This window comes from Acomys russatus, chromosome 14, assembly GCF_903995435.1.
Source record: "Acomys russatus chromosome 14, mAcoRus1.1, whole genome shotgun sequence".
Lineage (NCBI taxonomy): Eukaryota > Metazoa > Chordata > Mammalia > Rodentia > Muridae > Acomys > Acomys russatus.
The window spans coordinates 3,257,676-3,279,125 of NC_067150.1; the positions used below are offsets into that span (position 1 = coordinate 3,257,676).

Genomic DNA, 21,450 nt, shown 5'->3' on the forward strand with positions numbered 1-21,450 from the left:
GTTCCTGCAGCCACTTTCCCCAGAGCTACAGCAAAAAGCTTTCACTCCTGTGTGAATGACTTGGTTAACGTTCTTACTTTTATCTTAATGCTTTTAAATGCTGCCAATCGTATAACTTTGGTCAACTCATTTTGATTTGGGGGATATGAGACCCACATTGTGTTATAAGGTTAATGATATGGTGAATGTGAACCACTGGGAATAGAGAAGATAGAGGGATTAATTATACGTTATCCATACAGATTGACTGGAGACTTGTAATTATAGTACTGACTTATAAGGGTCATATACTTCATGGCATGTAAATATCAAGAGGGCTGTAGAAGACAAAAGCATGTGTGTCCACGAGAATTCAGCTCTCCCCCACCTCTCATACACACACACACACACACACACACACACACACACACACAAACACACACAAAAATTTAAAGGACTAGCTTGTCAATAACTAAAGGAACAAGCGCTAGAGACATGGTTCAGCAGTTAAAAGCAATTGTTGCTTTGTTCCTCTTGTGGAGGACCATGTACCCAATTATGATGGTTTACAACTATCCATAGCTCTAGTTTCAGGAAATATGACATCATCTTCGACCTCTGTAGACACCAGGCATATACGTGGAACACATACTTACGTTCACACAATGCAAACACTCATACACATAAAATAAATAAATGTAAAAGACTTGCTTAAAAAAACTTAAGAAACCTGCATTAGTACCTGGATGGAGCTGTATTATCATCAGCAAGGTGATAATAGAGTGTCTCTTTACCTTGGCTCCAACTATTAACAAATCCCTCTGAAGTCACATATGACAAATGCCAAGTGACCAGATAAACAATTGCTTGTATGTAGTCCTGTAGCCTCATACACTGGTGATGAAACACCATGATGGGGAAAGGATGCGAATATCTGCTTATTTGGACAGGGCTAACGAAAAGGGGACATAGTCATCCATCTATCTTCTATCACCACTGCACTCTCCAAGCTCCACATTCTCCCCAACTCTCCTAAAAAGCATCATATAAAACTGCTTATACATTACACCAATGGTAGCTGATTTCATTAGACTCCATAGTGTCACCAACTCTGGTGCAATCTTCTAAAAGTGAGGGATCATGGGGTCATTCACAGACCTGTGAACCATAAGAGGCTGAAGCGGGATGAACAACAGGAACATGAGAGCATTAGTTTGTATCTGGGAGCTCTGCAGCATGTATTATTTCTACCTTAAAACTGCAGTATGGTTTTTAAAAGGCAGGTTTTCATTAATTTCTCCTTTACTTTAGTGATAGGAAATGTTTACCCTTGGGGAGCTCTTATTTGTTTGATAGTTTCTTTAAGGATGTTTAGATGATCATTTGAGGCTGTGTTCCCTCTATTTCCCTGTTAATGGGTCATGAATTTTCACAGAGATATTTGACTCATGGCTCATTTACCTCGAGATTGTACAAGGGTTAGTGGAGTAAGTGCTTAAATATTACACACAAGAATGCTTTATTTCCATGGCAAGATACATAATCCTTTTCAGGCCTTTTAGTGGCACTGTGTTCCTAATTTAAACAATATTCTAAGACTCTTTTAATGACAAGTCGGACCACTGCCATGCTTTAGCTGTCCCTTTAGGGTTTTTGTTTTTTGTTTTTTAGTATGCTTCCCATGTGAACCTGCACTGCTAAGTTAAGGGAGCCAGTTTCAGGGATAGTTTCTCCTTATTAACAGTAAATAAGTTGGATAAATGCCACACTTAATCATAAAATCTCCAGAGTGGAGTCAATTTCCCTTCACAGAGCATCTGCAATGGGAAATAATGTGAAAAGGGGGCAGAGCCTAGAAACCCAGAGTGGAGAATAGATTATATCATCAGAAATTGTTTGAAAGGAGATCAGAATGCTAATTCTCACTAATATTAGTTGATATACAAAAGATTGGGAACTAGAAAGCAAGAAGGAAGATGTCAATTTTTCTATGTCTACTTAGTCTGTGTCTTGAAATTATCGAAGTTAAATGGAACTGAAAGTTGTGCAGTCTTCTTGGCTTTTACTTCCATAAAGTACCTGCTGTGACGTACATTAGAGTTGTATACTCTGTTCATTTAGTAATATGACATCTCATGGCCAGATTGTCACAGCATCATATTTTTACGATGTATTGTCCTCAGAAACCCATCTCTGTGCCTTCCGTATGGTTGTATGATTGTTATATTTCACAGCAATGAACCCTTTCTGAGTACACTCAGCTGTGTGTCACTCTTAGGAGCGGTCCTATTACTCTTCATCAGTAACGGACCCCACTCTCACTGCTGATGACCTGGACAAAACCATTGCAGAATTCAATACTGTAGAAGATCTGCTTAAGCACTTCAACCCAGAGTCTTGGCAAGATGATCTACACAATTTGTACCTGGACACCACTCGTCATAGAGGCAGGTCATACCATGAACGGAAGTCCAAAGGTAAGAAGCCGAGCCTTGGATGTTCCTCATCAGTAAATATGAGTGGTCACTGTAATAATGAGAATCTGTGGTGTAGTCTACTTGACTCATTCAAGTCTGAAGAACCCTGTCAGTCCATTACCACACCTATATGTCAAAACACTTTCAAATAAGGTTGTGTGTTTTGTCCTAACAGGCATTTGTATATGCCTAAAAAAAGATAGGCTATAGTTTGGAGACCTTATAAAGAGTATCTGCAGTGTAGAAAATGGCTCATTTAGGAAAAACTTGTTGCACAATCATCAGGACCCAAGTTTGGATAATCAGTAGCTAGGTAAAATGTCAGCCATGATAGCACACATCTGCAGTCCCAATACTGGGGAGGCAGAACCCAGAGGATCTCTGCGCTCACTGGTCAGCAGATAGAGCTAATTCAGTGAGCCCCGAGAATGTTAAGAAATCCTCCCCTAAAATAATTAAACAAAAATATGAGTTCTGAAGTGATCAAGGAAGATACCTGGCATCAAGCTCTGACCTCCACATGCATAATCGTATATGTCAGCATACAGAAAAAACATGCATACATATAAATGACATACAACAGAAACATAGAATAAAATATCTAGGCTGGCTTCCTTTTCCTTGATGTGTAAATCCTGACTTTACAGTGGAAGAAACCAAAATCAGGAACCATGTACAGATCACGTGCCAGAGACTGCATGGTTAGCTGAAAGTAGAGGAGGCATGAGCTTCCCGGTCCCTGGTTTATGCCAGGACTGTCCAGGTGGTCAACTGCTGTGACTTTCCGGCAGCTGTCAGTGTTGGATTAATGCACAAGTGCCAGTGTTGGGGCCAGAGGGCTGCTGTGGACAGCCAGTACTCTGCAGCCAGTTCAGTTCTACCCATTCAGTGTTAGTTTGCTTAAACTTGCACTGCATGCCCGGCATTTACTTTCTCCCTCTTCCCCATTTCAAACCTCCTCACCTACTGATTTTCTTCTCTCCTCTGACAGTTGCTTCTACTGTCATGTTTTCTCTTATATGATCTTATGTGTCTATATGAGATCTAGAAGCCAGAAATGACAAAAATATGTGAAATTTGCATTCTGAAATGTACTTGATTAAGTTAGTTCAATTATCTGTTGTCACATCTATTTTTCTGCAACTGACAATGTTCACTCTTCCCATAGTCACTTAGATGACTTGAAAGCTTAGGAGGTAACTGTTCCAAAACAGGATAAGTCATTTGAGAATTTGAAGGCATATCTGAGCAAATTTCATTGTAAGTTTGAGGGAAAAATAATGAAAAGGACAGAGAAGGGGATGTTTAGACAGAACAATTGAGTAAAAACAGTAATTCTAACACTTAAAAAAATGAAAATCAGTTATGTGGTATATTCATCATGTAGCTGACTTACATAATCTTGGAGAAAGAATGTGCTTAACTCCAAGACAGAACTAACATGGATACCTCCAGCCAAATTCCTGCTCTGTGCTAGCTTTGTTTGATAAGATTTATTATTAAGTTTTGCTAACAAGTCTCACAGGGCTTGTGTCACAGAGCTCTGAACGTGTTCAGCTAAGACATGGCCTGCTTCTCACTGTGTAATGTCAAGGGTGTTTCCAGGCTCTGAGCTGAGGCTGCTCCCACACAGCCATGAGAATGCTAAGCCTGAATGACCAATTACTAATCTTCTGTCAGGGCTTTCTGCTTCTGGCTGAGGTCATAAATATTACATACTTAGCACATACCATGGAGGAAGGACAAAAGAGTTGCAGGGACTGTGTTATGGAGATGCTCTGGGTACAGATCTCAATGACTAGAAAGGAACGTCTTCGGGCCTCACACTGGACTGATTTCAAAGATGACATTGCCTTTATTTAAGGCATTGCTATATTTAGGTCCCCAAAAGGTCAATCTGTAAGCAAGTAGAATAGACCCAGGTTATGAAAACCTCAGCAGGAAACATTTTTAAAACATGGCATCAGACATAAAGTCAGAACATCTGACTCTGCCTGCAAGGGTCTCAGCACCAGCAGTTGCAGAAGGGCCGTATTTCTTGGTGTCCCTTCCCTGAAAATACTAAAACTTAAAGAAATCACTGAGTCCTAATGTTTTCCCTAAAAATTACATTGCATCACAGACAGGAGATCTGGATTAAAATTCTGACCTTATGTTTTCTATGTTTGGATATTTAACTAATTTTTGAAGTGCTGAGGACTGAACTGAGGGCCTTGGACATGCCTAACAAGTGTTCTGCCCTTCAGCTGTCTCTCCCCTCCTACTCAACCCAATGTATTTCTAAAATCTATAAAAATCTGCCCCACAAGCAGAAGTGTCATTTTGTTACGAATGCCTTTGGTTACAGACATAACTAACCTTGACAGAGCATTCAAGGCAATGTTCTATTTGATGTTTGTAACAAAGTAAACAGCATTTCTCTCCCCTGTTGGTTTAGGTTCCATTTCCTAGTCTCATGTATAAAACAGGCCTGAAGGCAGACTCCACTCATATCTTTCATTTAACCCTGCCAAGACAACACTGTCTCGTACTGAACAAATGTGCAGGTCTAATTGTTTGTCACCACTGAGGCTGAACCACCTGCATGGGGACAGAGGACGGGGAAGCTGGCTTTGACATGTTAGCTGTGTTTTCTGCCTTTAGAACTTAAAAATACAAACCTGGGGCCTGGGTCCTAAAGGTTGAGGAGGGGAACAGTGACTAAGGAGTAAACACAGGAGAACAGTTGTGGCGTGGTGGTCCTCTTCCTTTCAGATAAGACCAAAATATTCCCCTTCTGATACCATAAAATATGTTAATGATATTCTATAGGGAAAAAAACATAGGCTTTCATTTTGTCTCAAGATACTAGGGGTAGCACCTGGGCCTTGTGGATGCTAGGCAAGCACTCCTCCTGAGTTATATTGCCCAGCCCCCTTTTGACTTTTTATTTTGGGACAGGAGCTCACGGAATTCCCTAGGCAAGCCTTAATGTCACTTCATAGCCCAGGAAAGCCTTGAAATGACTAACCTCCTTTCTCTGATATCTGGTTATAGGATAGTGCAATAGTGTTGGTAATCTTCATTTCCTGATGCATTGAGCATCTTCTTTTCTGGTTTCCACACAGATCAGAAGCAAAATTTTTTTTTATGGTTCTAAGGAGGACAAGGCTGGGAAACCAGACTATGAATACAGAAAAACCCATAATGAAATAGAGTGTAACAAGCAAGTCTCTATAACAAAAACCTCACATAGCAGTAAATCAGAAACCTCTCCATGTGTGTGTGTGTGTGTGCCTGTGTGTGTGTGTGTGTGTGTGTGTGTGTGTGTGTGTGTGTGTGTGTGTATACAGACTCACTCTGTAGCCCAGGCTCACCTAAAACTTACAGTATTCTAACTGCCTCAGCCTCCCAGTTTTGGGATCACACCTGGAAAAAAAATAGTTAATATTTTGAAATCCGATGTTATTATTTATTGCTACTTTCTCTAATGGGAGGGAGAGTGGGTGAAAATGAGCTTTTTTGTCCAGAAAAGAGCTTGAAGTGGAGGAGAGGAAACCTGGGACAGACAACTACCTTCAAGCCAGGAGTTCCATAGAGAAGGCCTGCTCTCCAGCTCCCAGTGGAGCAGCTCAAACTCTGGCAGTACAGTCTTGGGGACTGCAGAGAATGAAGTTGTGCACCTAACCGACAGCGTTCCAGGAGTAACACAGGAGGGGTAGCATGTCTCATTGAAATATGTAGCTAGTCATAGCTCCAAAACCCAAATTTTGGTCAGTCCATCAACCTTATGCTTCCAACATCACAAATGCCCTAAAGTCTTCCCGAATTCAAGTTTCATTTACTTGCTATAATAGGTCCGAGTAAAGCAAAACTAGGTAAGTTATATGGCTGTTCTTGCTAGTAGGTGCCTGCTACCACCCAGCGCACTGCATGACCACTGTAGTTTAACTGAAGCTAAACAGTGAGTCTTTTGGGTGAAAACCCTATGGATTTAGGTGCAGTGTGTATTTCTTTAGGCTCATAGAATAAAATTAGACTTGTCCACATTAAGAAATAATCAGCCCTGCGTTCTACTACTCTGGATGTTAAGTAAGCAGTGATTTGTGGAGATTACCAACACAAATGAGACCTAGCTTCTTGTTTCTTGAAGGAAAACTTGTGGGGTTTTTTTCCTGAATGACAACATGTTGTCATGGTAACGCCCAACTCACAGTGGCAAAAGGAAAAGCTTGTCCACAGTGTAAGTGTTTGGTGAAATTTTAAACAATGGCTGTGGGTATGTGGTTACAGCACTTGCCTAGAATGTGCAAAGACCTGCATTCAGTCTCTAGCAAGGCAGAGACAAACAGACAGGCAGAGGAGAGGGGAGAGATCTGGGAGGGAAGCAGGTGAAACAGGATAAAATATTAGCAAATGTGTCGGTCCACTCCAAACCAACAGCTACGAATCATTAATAACGTATGCTCCTCTCCAAAGAATTGACTAGCTTTGAGTGCACATTCTGAGCTTGGAGTGTGTTCCTCCCCATCGATCCCTTAACACTAAGTGCAGTAACTGTCTTGGTATTTAGTTTCCTACAGACAGACTCCTACAAACACGACTTCAACAGACCCTAAGTAGGTAGCTATTGCAACTCGGGGACAGTTCCTAGCCTGTGTCTGAGCTAATATCAGCTCTGGCCATTTCTTATGCCATCTTGCTCTAATGTCTGAAATATTTGACTCTCATTTGTACACTAAGGTAAGTGATAGGCACAAGAAAGTGGAGGAAAATGGATGCTATAAATGAGTCATACCAAGAAGCTTCGGAAGGTATTGAGCTAGTAAATATTTGAAAAGCTGCATGCTTGTGTCACTCTCTGGATGATTACTTAGTGCCTGGGTGAAGGATTTCTATAAAGCCAGTCAGCATCGGTCAGGTGGCAGAGCCAGCACTTTCTGTAGCTCTCTATAGAGCCCCTCAGCGGCACGGGGCACAGCATGGCATGGTAAGGCCCCTTTTCCAGCAACTGACTGGCACATGATCAGCCTCCTTGTTTTTTTCTGCAACACATTTTCAGGGTATTAGCAGTGTTTACCTTCAATTCCAAACTAGAGCAAAAGAAAGAATGTGAGTATAAAAATTTTAGAAAATACTTTGGAGCATAGTGAACCTGTGGTAGAACTAGGGCTCAAGTCCTAAAACAGTAACTGTGGAGAAGCCATACCTGGTTCCTTGGCTCCCACACTTTGTAAAATATGGGAGGTCTACACTTTGACAAGCTGTGTAAGGATGAGATAGTAACAGGATAGCCAGCACCTAGTCACGGTGTGCCGCAAAAGGTGCTTTAGTACTTAATTGCTTGCAAAGCTTTGTGCAAAACCAATCTCTTCTCTGAGCTCTCTCCTCCTCCCTGTAAGGCGCTGAACTCATCCAGCACTCTGGAGAACCTCATGCAGTCTCCAAACACTGTCATGTTTTAGTGTCTGTATAATAGGTACACTCATTAAAAAGTTGCACAAGAATTGCCGAGGTCAAAACTTGTTAGGGCACTGCTGTCCGTAAGCTTCCTAGAACTGTTCAGATCACTTAGTATTTCCTCTCTCAAACTTTATTTTGTTCTTAAGCTCTCAGACATAAAATGTTTTTGTTCTTTGGACCACCAAGATTTAGGAGACATGTTCCTGTATAAAAGCGTAAACATTACAGGAATCGCTTGTATGGGAAGCTCATTGGGTGTCACGTGAAATCAAACTGAACACACCTGCCCATTGCCATCTGCTGTTTACATGAAGGTGGCCATCGCCATCCTCTCCTCAGTTGCCATTGACAACAGGTGATGCTGTGTGCAGTCTGACCTCATTTGTCTGCAGCACTCATGTGGGTCAGGCCCACCAAGAGCTGGGGTTAGGACCTGGACTTCAAACACTCTAAAGTCATTCAAGCTAAATAAGTGCATGCCATGAAAGGATCATTATTCCTGGTTTTTATAGAAAGAGAAACAAAATCAGAAAGGTTCACTGACATTGTCTAAGTAGAGAGATGTGTCATGAACTTGGCTTTTCTGCTACAGAGCCATGGGGAATCTGTTGATGCTTAAAGCTTAGAACCATACGCTTAAAGGTAAGGTACTTTAAAGACCTCCCTGGTCAATAAACATCACTTCACTTGTTTTTTTAACTTTCATGTTGTGGATGGGCTGCATACGTCCCCTCGGGTAGTGTTCCCAGGCCTCAGAGACTTGTCTGATAATAGTGTTAATATTCTTCAAATCTAATTCAATGCCCTTTAGATTTTCTGTCATCTGTTATATCCTAGAACATCTTGGATGAGTATTTACTAGTTTTAGATGAGTTACTTAGCCCCCTGGTATCTGAATCTCCACATTTGGAAGACAGACCTAATAATGTCCAAAATAGAGGATTGTGTTGAAACCAGCACAAATGTATGCAAGACACCCTTCCTACGCACTGTAGGGCTCAGTAGATCCTGTTACCACACTGCCTCATGATGTTTGAGTGTGACGTAATAGGTTAACTTTTAGAGACACAAATAGTGAATATATCTAGTTTTAGGAAATTCAGGCTTATGAAGGAACTATGAAATTTAAAGTATTCCATGGTTTTACATTTAAAACATCCTAACTTCTTATAAAAAGTATGAAACAATTGTGAATTTCCCCCCAAGTTTTTATTTATCTGTAAAACAGTTTGCACAATTAGGATGTGATTTATTGAGGAGGGAAATCTCAAGCACCACAGTGACTGGAAAGGCCATGAAGTGGATGAACTCCTTCTGGGGAATATATGAACCTTGAAAAAAGCTGAGGGACCCAGTTATTTGTTGTAAGAATTCATTTATTCCTCTCACCTTCCACCCTCACCCCAAATCTATGCCGCAACATCAGTGTAAGCTGTTTAGCTCTTCCTAATGGATTTGTTGTGATAGTCCCTATTATGCAAAGACTGTGTTCCTGGGCACCTTCAGGTAGGCATCTAAAAGGCAGCCTTCTTGAAGCCACGCCCTATGCCATGGGTCATCTTCATGCAGCAAGCTCTCTCCATGGTCCAGCTGATTGACAGCCCTGATGTCCTTAATACCTTTCGTACCATATTCTAGGTTAGGTTAGAGATAAGTGCGTCACAGTATACAAGATAATAATCTGATTTGAATTATTTCCCCCTCTGTGTGTGATTGAGAAAATTACACTGAAAAGAATCTGAGTAATTTCTTTGATTCATTCATGTAGTTGTTAGTTATTGAATACCAATTCTTAGCAAACAAATAAATAAATAAATCTGGCAGAAAGATAAGGTTTTCTCTGGTTCCACCTTGCTTCTCTTGATAAACACAATGTGGTTTTAGAAGACTATCTTTTCTTTTTCATTATATTTTTTATTAATTCATTCACATTATATCTCAATTGTTATGCCATCCCATGTATCCTCCTATTCCTCCCTCCCACCTGCTTTCACCTTATTCCCCTCCCCTATGATTGTGACTGAGGGGGACCTCCTCCCCCTGAATATGATCCTAGGGTATCAACTCTCTTCTTGGTAGCCTGCTATCCTTCCTCTGAGTGCCACCGGGCCTCCCCATCCAGGGGACGTGTTCAAATATGGGGCACCAGAGTTCATGTGAAAGTCAGTCCCACTCTCCACTCAACTGTGGAGAATGTAGAAGACTCTTAAATGGGCTGTGTTGGCTTCTCCCGTGAGGACCCACACAGCAGGAGAGGAGAAATAACAATGATGTGTCACTTACACTAACCTTATGTATCACCGGAAGAGACATTAGAGATGGCTGGTTGTTGTTTTGCCTTTTGTTAATTTTTCAAGGCTCTTACTTCCTCCCCTGTGAAAGCAAGCTTGTGTTTGTTCTTTGTATAAAGGTTTCATGCGCTCATATATGATAAATTAATACAGTCCAGGAACAGGCAACAAGACAGGTCAGGCTTTTCCCCTGTACCTAAGAACTCATTTATTAGAAATAGGACAGAAGTGCCCATTCTGAGCTACAAATAGAATCTTCCCATGGCCCGCATAGCCCGTGCCTGGGCTGCCCTAACCCATGGGGTGGCATCCTACCATGGACCACTGTGTCCTGAAGAAGATTTGCAGCATGGAAGCTCCTTGCCATTCCTAGGGACTTGTCAGTGAGGAGTTCCTGCACCTTAACTGATGTCAAAGAGCCATTTTTTAAAATTCTAGAGTAAATTGGAAAGGAAAGCAAAATTGGCATTATAATACCATGTCCACTCGGGTGAGATAAAGGGAATTAGATGAAAGCAATAAGCCTTTGAATTAAGCTTGGGACATCCTTTGTTGTTCACCCACAGAGATGGGAACCACAAAGGAAGGACAACCCTTCTCCTAATCCCCCAGAGAGGCTCACACTGCAGTGCTCCTTCCAGCTGGGACACCTGGCCTTGTGTTACTCACTCTGTGCACTAGTTTGTAATCAGCCTTCTCCAGCTAGGAACTTGGTCTCCGATGCAGAACGCCTACTATTGGACTCTCACATTATTTGCATCCAGTCAGAAGAACCTGTTCATTCTAGTTCCAAACTGAGTTTCTCTGTGGTCTCTGTCCACTCGTGAGAGCTGCTGGCTTCTATAGTAATCACACCAATGACTTGATGCATTAAACTGACAGCCTTGTAAATCACTGCCTGTGAGAAATAGAAGTGAGCAGCGCTTGGCCATAAAAAACATTACTTCACCATGAGGCTGCACTTTTAAGGAGAATAAAACTTGTGTGTTTCATTAAATTGCTGAAGGAGTCTTGTGGTTTGGCTGGATCCCCAGGCAGAAGGCATGCTGAGATAGATACCCCTGCATGTGAGGGTGTGACCACTCACTATCCTAACTTTGGCTCAGCATCCTTGAAGAAAGCCTGATACAGGTCCAGTGATGTTGGTTTTCTTCCTTCCACCAGTGAGTTTCTTTATCTCTGTGTGATGTGAAAGAGGCTAGAGATCAAAAGAAGCAAGGGCATTAATTGCAGCTTTACCATTTTCCCTTCACTTTCATTATTCTTATTTTTAAAAGGTGGGGAGCAAAGAAATATAATCATGTGTTGAAGCATAAGGCTGCAGTCAGAGAGTAGCATTTCAGTGTTGACATGCCCTGCCTCTGCCTTTGCAGGCATCAGGAACCCACCCCACCACCACATTAATTGCATCTGTTTACTCTTCTATCGAACAAACGCATTGTCATTATCACCAGCAGCAGATTTGGCTCTCTACTTCAGCCTGGCCCACCTGCCCAGTAACTCACAAGCCAGCACCAGTATTTATCTCAAGGTGACACTTGTAATGGCTGACTGCTGCACTTCTTAATCCCTTTATGCAATCCTTCCTGCTTTGCTTGCAGTTGTTGGCAGGGTTTTAGCAGCAATAAAAATGGTTCCTTTCCCAAGACAGAGTTCATTCAATTTAAAGCTGGATTGATTATAGCTAAACTTATGACATGTCTTTATAAAAGAGAAAACAGCAATAAATTATGCACAGTGATTATGTAGCATTTATTGAGTCCCCACAGTGTCCTGGGCTCAGCCCATATCAGGAATAAACTGCTGCCCTTGAGAATCAAAACACAGCTTTGAAAAGGCACTCAATGCAAGTGCCATTTAACTCCGATTCAAGAGTCACCCCATCATATGCCAATCTGTCTTACTGTAGGTATAGATTTCTGACTGTGTGGAGTTAATGGACTCTTGGCCCATATCTTTGACTTCTCTTATTTTTCTTTCTCTCAGACATACTTTGCTATCGTTCTTAGCTTTTGATCTGTGTTGCAGGAATTACTCCTTCCAGCTCCTCAAACAGTTTTGAGTTAAGACTAAGACATCTGTAGAGGCTAAAGTGCAGGTGAGGGCAGTGCAGGTGAAGGCAGTGCAGGTGAGGGAAGTGCAGATGAAGGCGGTCAGGTGAGGTTGGCACAGGTGAGGGTGGCGCAGGTGAGGGCAGTGCAGGTGAGGGCAGTGCAGGTGAGGGTGGCACAGATGAGGGTGATGCAGGTGAGGACAGTACAGGTGAAGGCAGTCAGGTGAGGGTGGCACAGGCGAGGGCGGTGCAGGTGAGGGCAATGCAGGTGAGGGAGGTGCAGATGAAGGCGGTCAGGTGAGGGTGGCACAGGTGAGGGTGGTGCAGGTGAGGATGGCAGTATCTACCTGGCACTTGTGAGGCTTCTCCTGCAGCAGCCTAGCGGGTGCACCAGGTAGGGTACTAAGAGTGGGTGGCTGAATTTTCTTTTAGCTGTTGTTGTGAAATAAGTTGCTTGGGCATGCGTCAATCAAAGAATTCAGATGTAGATTTTGGGAGTACTATTTGAAGTGTAAGTTATGTAACAATTGCACAAGTAAATATTTTGGCTGTCTTAGTCTCTTTTCTGTTGCTGTAATAAATACAGCCCCGCAACACAAGCAACTTATGAAGGAAGGCTATGTTCTGGCTCAGCAATGGATGTTATTATAAGCCATGGCTGTGGGGAAGTCACAGCCATGGGAGCTTGAGGAAGCTTGCACCCATAGCCAAGAAGCAATAAGCAACAAATGCTGTTGCTCCCGTCGCTTTTTATTTTCTGCAGTCCAGGATTCCTGCTCAAGGAATGTCTCCCCCCACATTTAATATGGGTGTCACCTTATCAATTAACCCTCACAGATGTGCCTGGAAACCTGTCTGCTGGCAACACTAAACATCATAATAATATAGACTCAACTGTTTAGTATAATACTCTTAATTCATAGTAATCCCCGGTCAGTATACTCCTTAGTAATCAATATGTAGAGAAATGTTCTAGAGAGAGAGGAGGAGAAAAACTGGCATTTTCTTATTTTAAAGAAGGAAAACATAAAAGTGGAGAGAATCAAGTGAATTAAGATAAAGAATATTAGCCAACATCCATCACATAACCCGCTCTATTCAACCTTTTAAATGTTTAAATGTTTAAGGGGAGGAAGCAGAGGCTTGAAGCTGTTAAACCATTTTCCACTGAAAGGAGACAGTCATAGGATAAGGCCACATGCTCACTGTGGAGCAGGACTCTACTGCCACCTAGGAATCGAAGTGCACACATGCACCTTGTTCAAGCCCTTGGGATTCGATGCACACATTCAACCTTGTTTGCCATACAGTATCATTTTCACTAGCACTTTGGCTGGCTTTGGGATTAAAATAAACAACTAAAAACCTGTTTGCTCATTCAATTTATTGCAAATATTTCACTGACAGAAATCATTAGGTAACATTAGAGCAACTTTCCTACTGTTGTACCTACATACTCAAATTATATTTAAGAGACGGCTGGGATGGGAATGGTTAGAACCAAGAAGCAACAAGATACGGTTCATTCTTCTTCTGGCCTCAGTGGAAGAGAATGGTCTTAGTCCTGATGCGACTTGATGTGCCAGGGTGGGTTGGTATGGGGTTCGGGCTGAGGGGCTCCCCTTTTCTGAGGAGAAGGGAAGAGGGGAAAGAGGAAAGATGGTGAGAGGTGGGACCAGGAGTAGAGGAGGCAGGGGTTTGCAATCAGGATGTAAAATGAATAAGTAAATAAATTAAAATAAATTTTTTTATATTTTTTATTAATTTATTCTTGTTACATCTCAATGGTTATCCCATCCCTTGTATCCTCCCATTCGTTCCTCCCTCCCATTTTCCCCTTATTCCCCTCCCCTATGACTGTTCCTGAGGGGGATTACCTCCCCCTATATATGTTCATAGGGTATCAAGTCTCATCTTGGTAACCTGCTGTCCTTCCTCTGAGTGCCACCAGGTCTCCCCCTCCAGGAGACATGGCCAAATATGAGGCATCAAAGTTCATGTGAAAGTCATACCCCACTCTCCACTCAACTGTGGAGAATGTTCTGTCCATTGGCTAGATCTGGGTAGGGGTTTGAAGTTTACCTCCTGTATTGTCCTTGGCTGGTGCCTTAGTTTGAGTGGGACCTCTGGGCCCAAATCTGCCTATCATAATGTTCTACTTGTAGGTTTCTAGGACCCTCTGGATCCTTGTACTTTGCTATTCTCCCATGCTTCTCTCATCTAGAGTCCCAATAGGATGTCCTCCCCTCTGTCCCAGTTTCCTGGTAAGTGAAGGCTTTCATGGGACATGCCCCTTGGGCTAGTATGCAGATATAAGTGAGTATATACCATTTGAGTCTTTCTGCTTCTGGGTTAACTCACTCATTATGATCATTTCTAGCTCAATCCATTTGTCCACAAATTTCGGGGAGACCCAAAATGGCGGCGAGCAGTGTGGACCATGTTTAGAAGCTCCAGTAAACAATTCAGGGAATTGCACAGATTCTTAAATTTTATTTTTTTAATAAATAAAAAATTTAAAAAAGAGTACAAAAGATAAAGACAGAGGCAATTATTTAAAGTTGCCAACAGTTTCATTTTCTTATCTCTGAGCCACTTTGTTACTTGTTTTTGTTTTGTTTTGTTTTGTTTTGTTTTTCTTTTTGCATCTTTTTTTAAGGTACCAAGGCAATGCCTGGGGCCACATACATGTAATCACAGCACTCTGGAGGAAGGAGCAAATCAGGAGTTCAGAGTCATTGTCGGTTTATAGAAAGTTCAGCACAAGCATGGGCTACAGGACACCTGTCCTAACAATGGTGCATACCCACAGGTTATAGGAGATTCAATGTTACATACACACAGGTTATAGGGAATCTGAGACAAGACTCACACTGCAGCTAATGATTTGTTGTTATTCTGAAAGGCAGGTTGAGTTAATAATAATAATAGTAATAATAATAATAATAATAATAATAATAATAATAATAATAATAATAATAATGGTTTTGCAATCATAGTGTTCCGTAGTAACATCCCAGAGAGAAGCTTAACATCTACATGAGGCTCGTCTCAGATCAGAATCTTTGCTCATTGTCATGTCTGCTTACCTACTTCTGTGTGTGTGTGTGTGTGCCTACAGTGGACCTGGACAGGCTCAATGACGATGTCAAGCGTTACAGTTGCACCCCCAGGAATCACTCGGTGAATCTCAGGGAGGAGCTGAAGCTGACCAATGCGGTCTTCTTCCCACGATGTCTTCTCGTGCAGCGCTGCGGAGGCAACTGCGGCTGCGGAACTGTCAACTGGAAGAGCTGCACATGCAGCTCAGGGAAGACAGTGAAGAAGTACCACGAGGTATGTCATCACAGCTGTTCAGTCTGTATCACCTGTGGGGTCCTGGGAGATGGTGCCACTTAACATGGTTGGTCAAGGGGCTGGAGAGCTGGCTCAGAGGTAAAGAGCACTTGTTGGCCTTGCAAAGGATCCTGCTCACAACTGCCCTTTACACAAGCTCCAGAGGATCTGATGCCCTCTTTTGGCCCCCACAGGCACTGCACACATATGATGCACATACACACATGCAGACAAAAAATTATTCATGTGAATAAAATGAAAATAGTGAAATCTGTAAAAAAGAATGTGGTTGGTCAGTTGTTCATGCAGACCAGGATGTGCTTGGGAGCTAAAATTCTACCCAAGTGAAGTACCTTGGCACAGGGGCTAAATTTCATCTTGAAGAAGGGGCTCCTGGTTTCCTCCCTCATGGCACAGTGGCCAATGCTGTGTAATGGCATGTACGATAGACACTCTTAGAGCCTCTTCACCCAACTTGAAGAGAAATAAGATGCTTATTTTCAGAATATAGCTCTGAAATGTAGGTGACTGCAAGAAAATGCTAAGGGCTAAACGTTAGGTAAGTGGAACCATACTTAAAAAAGAGAGAGAGAGGGAGATTAAAAATATAAATTGTCAGAGACCTTCTCATTCTATAAATGTCGAGGAAGTTTTTGTTTGTTTTCCTAGAAATGCTTATTTTTCCTAAATTGTATTCATTGCTACCTGGAGATTTAACTCTCGGATCATGAAAGAAGTACACAAAAGTAAATGTAAAACTCAAGATCCCGGGGCACAAATTAAAAGAGAGTAATGTCCGTAGCAGTACCAACACGGGCACCTGGAGACCTGGGCACCTGGGCACCAGGACAGCCAGTGGGGAACAGGATCATTAGCTCCATGAGCAGCTTATGAGCCATGCTGTGTGGGGAAACTCCCTTCACAAGAAAACAAAGGGACACAGGACAGTCTCTCAAAATAACACCTTAGATTGGAAGAGCAGGAGCTGGCGTGGTGGCTTAAGTTTGTGATTCCAGCATTTAGGGGGCAAAGACAGGAGAATTCCTACAAACTGGTGGTCAGTCTAGGCTACATAATAATTTCCAGTCTAACCCGATCTGCAGAATGAGACTCTGTCCAAAATAAATGAAGTAATTAAACATAAAACATTAGTTTGGGTTCTGTTGTTACTGCTGTGGTGGTGGTGGTGGTGGTGGTGGTGGTTTTCTCTTTTGTCCTGAAAACAACGAAACACTAACTTTTAGGCGACTTCTAGGGGAGGGGGGTGTGCTGAGTACATCAACACTCGTGTGTGCCTCTCCCTGCCTCCTGGGAGGGACAGGTCGGAGCACAGTGGCCAAGCTCAGCTTAGACCAGTGGAACTTGCCATTTGACACCCACACCAAATGTATTTTCTTAGTTGACTCCATCCACTGCTTTCAAAGGAAAAATAAACATGGTTCTCATATCACCAGAAAGCTGCCGTCCCCGGTCCTTGTGTTTTATTTTTGTGTGGATGATGGACTCTAGATTGGAGCTTGTTCTTTATTCTCAGTGTCAAGTTTTGTGATGTTTACCAAAAAGGATAAATGTGGGCCTCAATAATTGGTGGGAGCTAAAACAGTCTAGCCAGTGACAAGATCTCCTGGGCAATAACTGCAAGCAGCAATGTGCAAGTCTGGGCTTTGGTGTATTTGTGGACTGCTTTCTTTTTATATGAACTCTGGGGGAAGAGGTTGCAACGTGATGCTTTTCACATTCCTTGTTTTGGAAACTCCCCCAAATGAGTGTTCCATCACGGAAAGTTGGGTCTGAGTAATTTGAAGGGCCCAGATACTGTTCTGTCATTAGTTTCTCTCTTGTCTCTGTACACTCTGACAGTCATCCTTGAGCCACTTTCCACAATTAATAGAGAAAGAGGAAAGCCCTTGATGCCTTCACTTGGTTGTGAGGTAGAAAACATTGGCATTCTTTGGACAGTGCAGTGCTCTGTATGAAATGACCCTGCCAAGCGCAGGGAAAAAGCAAAAGCACCCAACCGCATCAATCACTCACTCAGTGACCGCACACCTGAAACAAACAGGCCTGTCATTTCCCCCTCTAACTCCTAAAATACCCCGAAATGTGTCCTGATGGCTACTGTCAGGTGCTCTGTGCAGAGCAGCAGAGACTTTCTTCCATTTGCAGAAACAGGCATAGGTTGAGCTTCGTCTCATTAAGAGAAAATCCGAGCCCTTTATTCTATTACTTCTGCGCCTGAATCCTTACCTCTGCTAGATTAAAAGCAGTTTCCCCAGTCCATGCTTGCAGCTGATGAGATGTGAAATGAGTTTCTATGAGAGATGATGGCCTTAAGGGAATAAGAGCTTGTCACATAGTGAGCCTGGATGCTTCTCCACAAGTTACTTCAGTGCTCAGCATTCAGAGATAAGAATGCACAATTAGAAAGCTCTGGGTGAGGCCAGCACTGTCGCTGGATGCACAAGCATACTTCTCTCGTAGCACATAAATGGACTTCAGTGCCGAACAAAGTTACTTTCTGCTTTCAAGCTTTAGGTGCTGGGGAGGCGGGTTAGTGGAGGATAGTTCTTGGTGTGTAATCCTGAGGTCCTGAGTTCAAATCCTTGGTGCCCATGTAAAATCTGGGTGTGACCACATGTGCCTGGGATACAATCACTGTGACAGGTGGAGATCGGGAGATGACTGGTACTTGTGGACTGCGAGGCCAGCTCCAGGTTCGGTGAGAGACCCCAGCTCCAGATAATAAGGCAGGAAGTGATAGAGAAGAACACCAGAGGTCCTTCTCTGTCATGTCCAAGTAGATGTACACAGGCACACATCACACACACACACACACACACCACCAACAATAAATACAAAAATAATGGCGGTTAGGCAAATAAGTTTGCTTTAGTTTAGTATTCATCTTTAAGCACATAGTATAAAATTAGAACAATATCATTTCCTCTGCTCTTCCTGAGTTTGTGGCTGAGGCCACCTTAATAAGAGAGGTTGATAAGGGAAACGTATTAGGTTTAATATTTTTCCTATGACATGGGAGCCATTATAAGAAAGAGAAGGCGCTAATAACCTGATCAGCCTGAGTGGAGTTCTGTGTAGGTGAGGAGCCGATAAGCAAGCCATGGTGGAGTGTGAGCCAGTGTTGAGGGACCGACCGCGTGGTGGAGCGTGAGCCAGTGTGGAGGGACTGGGGCCCTCTGTCTGCTTTGTTCAGGCATATCCTCTGTCCCTTTGTCTGAAAGCTGACAATGCTCTCGTCATCAGGATAAAAAGGACACATGTGTCACAAGGCTCTCTCCTTTCATCAAGATTCAGAGCCTGTGTGAGGATTTCTCATTTGCCTTCAGGGGCTTATGACCTATTTCACAGGAGACAGTTGAGAGTGGCTGTCCAATGATTTCTGCCTTTCCAAAAGATACTTCAGGTAGTGACTCTGTAAAAAGCAAGGTCCATGGCTGTCAGGTCCTAGGTTCAATCCCAATAAGTAATAATAATAATAATTACTATTATTATGTCCAACAATTATATTACATTTTATATAAATATTATATTTTACCCCATAATTATGTATTTATTATATAATAAATATAAATATATAAAATATTGCTACATGATATTTTTATGTTATTATTATTTAACAATATTATTTTGGTTCTCTCCTTCATAATGAATGCTGACTATTTGTCATTGTTTAGAACTCTAGACCACAGACATTGAAACAACGGCTAAAAACTTAGGAGACAGAAGATATTTTTATTTATTTTATTTGTTTATTTTCTCTGTCCTTCCCCTATTAATACTGCCTCGATGCTATGTTTTCATCAAGGTTCTCTAGAGAAACAAGACTGATAGAAATGTGTGTGTGTGTGCATGTGTTGTTGTTGTTGTTGTTGTTGTTGCTCAGTCATCCCAATGTGGCACCAGACACCTGGAGGGCTCCGGGGGAGCAAATGTTCTTTATGCAAGCCTGCAAAATGGAAATGCTGGCTCTGATTTCAACAACAGAGTAAGGATGCCTACAGAGAGAAACACTTAGCCTGCAATGCTAATAGAGCATACTGTAGTGTTGGGGCTGTGTCTTCACAGGTCAACTAAGGCAATCAAGACAGTCCCTTGGTTTAGGATCCTAACTCATTGATTTTAGTATGTGGTAGACTGACTTTAAAGCCAGCCTTCACACTCTAGCTTGGCTGCCTGCATCCCCAGCAGAACTTGCTGTGGTGATGGCATTGGTTCTGCATATTGTCACAGCCCAAGGTGGGGGATGAGGGAGGAAGAGTTGCAGGCAACCTTCGACTGGGAAGCACCTGGCATTTGCATAATGCAGAGAGAAACTGAATTTTAAATTTTAATTCCATTTTCAGTAAGTGAAGTGTAAATTGCCACATGGGCCAGTGGACACTGCTATATGGAGCTGAGACCTGTTCTGTGGCTATTACAGTTATGGCAGGTTCTCAACCTTCTGAATGTTGTCACCCTTAAATACAGATCCTGTTGTGGTTACTCCCCAACCATAAAATCACTGCCATTGCTACTTCATAGCTATAATTTTGCTGCTGTTATGAATTATAGTGTAAATATCTTCCTAATGTAATCTAATGCAACTGTTTTCCTATAGTCTTGGAAAACACTTGGGAAAGCGTCATTTAACTCCCAAGGGGACCACGACCCTCAGGTTCAGAACCACTGGTTTATGGCATCTAGACTCATTCTCACCTCTTCATGTGTTAATGTAAATTTTTATATTAAAAACCGGCATCTGGTTGTAGTGTGAAGGCTACAAGATGTAGGTGATCAATTATCCCTTAAATACGAGACTCATAAGAGTAATGCTCTTATGAGCACTCTTACATAAGCATACTGTAACGTACTCTGGAAGAAGGACCAGCCAGTCATAAGACACAGCTCTGAAGACACAAGGCTCAAAGAAGGAGTGGTCCATCCACAGTAGAGTACTGATACAGTAAATCTGGACTACAGGTTCGACACAACGTTCTGTTACTTTTCACATGTTTGAAACTTCTCTTACTAAAACTGATACTTAATATTGTAACGGGAAACCTAAGAGACCAAAAGTACACTGTCTAGCCTCTGGGAAAAACAGTGGTGAAGCTTTGGGCTCACGAAGGTAAGAACAATGAAAGTCAGGGGAATTTCGATATCAATTTTCTGGAAACAGCATCCCTGGAGCTGATGGAGAACCTTTCTCATTCTTTGGAGGGACCACAGACATGCTTGTTTCCCTGCTCTGTGGGGAAGAACCAGGGCAGGAAAACAGCCAGGCAGGAAGCCAAAAGACCTAGGTTCAAGCCCTGCCCAACCAGAAAGCAGCTGCTCGCTAGCCAAGGAAACTCCTCAGTCCCAGAGAAGCCAGCAATTTGAAGGTCTTCAGAAGCCGAAAGCACAATGTTCATCAACTGTTCCACTTCCCTTCCCTCAGAATCTTTTACTGAAATTGCATAAGCAATATAAAGGAGTTGGTGGTTAAAGGGCCATGGGACTGCAAGAGAATTAAGGTGTGGGGTGCTGCGTGTGTATAGACAGCTTGTATAACAATGGGGTTCAGGCCTTCTTGTATTGACAAAAATAACACTTGTGCTTCTTTCATGAGGTGATGTGAGGTCTGCATGTTGCTTAAACTGTTCACCAACTCTCTCACTTTTTAGTGGTATGTGTCTTAGGCATGGTTTAGCACTTCAGACACACTGCCCCCTCTCTCTGTCTCTGTCTCTCTGTCTCTGTCTCTGTGTCTCTGTCTCTGTCTGTCTGTCTCTCTCTCTCTCTCTGTCTGTCTCTCTCTGTCTCTCTCTCTCTCTCTCTCTCTCTTTCTCTCCTTACTGGTAGTGTGTCTTAGGCATGGTTCAACACATCA

At 42.4% G+C, this 21,450-nt stretch overlaps 1 protein-coding gene across 1 annotated transcript in view; it reads left to right on the forward strand.

The window, feature by feature from the left end:
* The window catches only part of Pdgfd (platelet derived growth factor D), a 224,739-nt gene that overhangs the window by 199,056 nt on the left and 4,233 nt on the right, over window positions 1-21,450 (forward strand). The window contains exons 5-6 of the mRNA XM_051155883.1: window positions 2,258-2,456; window positions 15,364-15,578. Coding sequence (XP_051011840.1) covers window positions 2,258-2,456; window positions 15,364-15,578 — 414 coding nt within the window. The remainder of the gene's footprint in view (window positions 1-2,257; window positions 2,457-15,363; window positions 15,579-21,450) is intronic.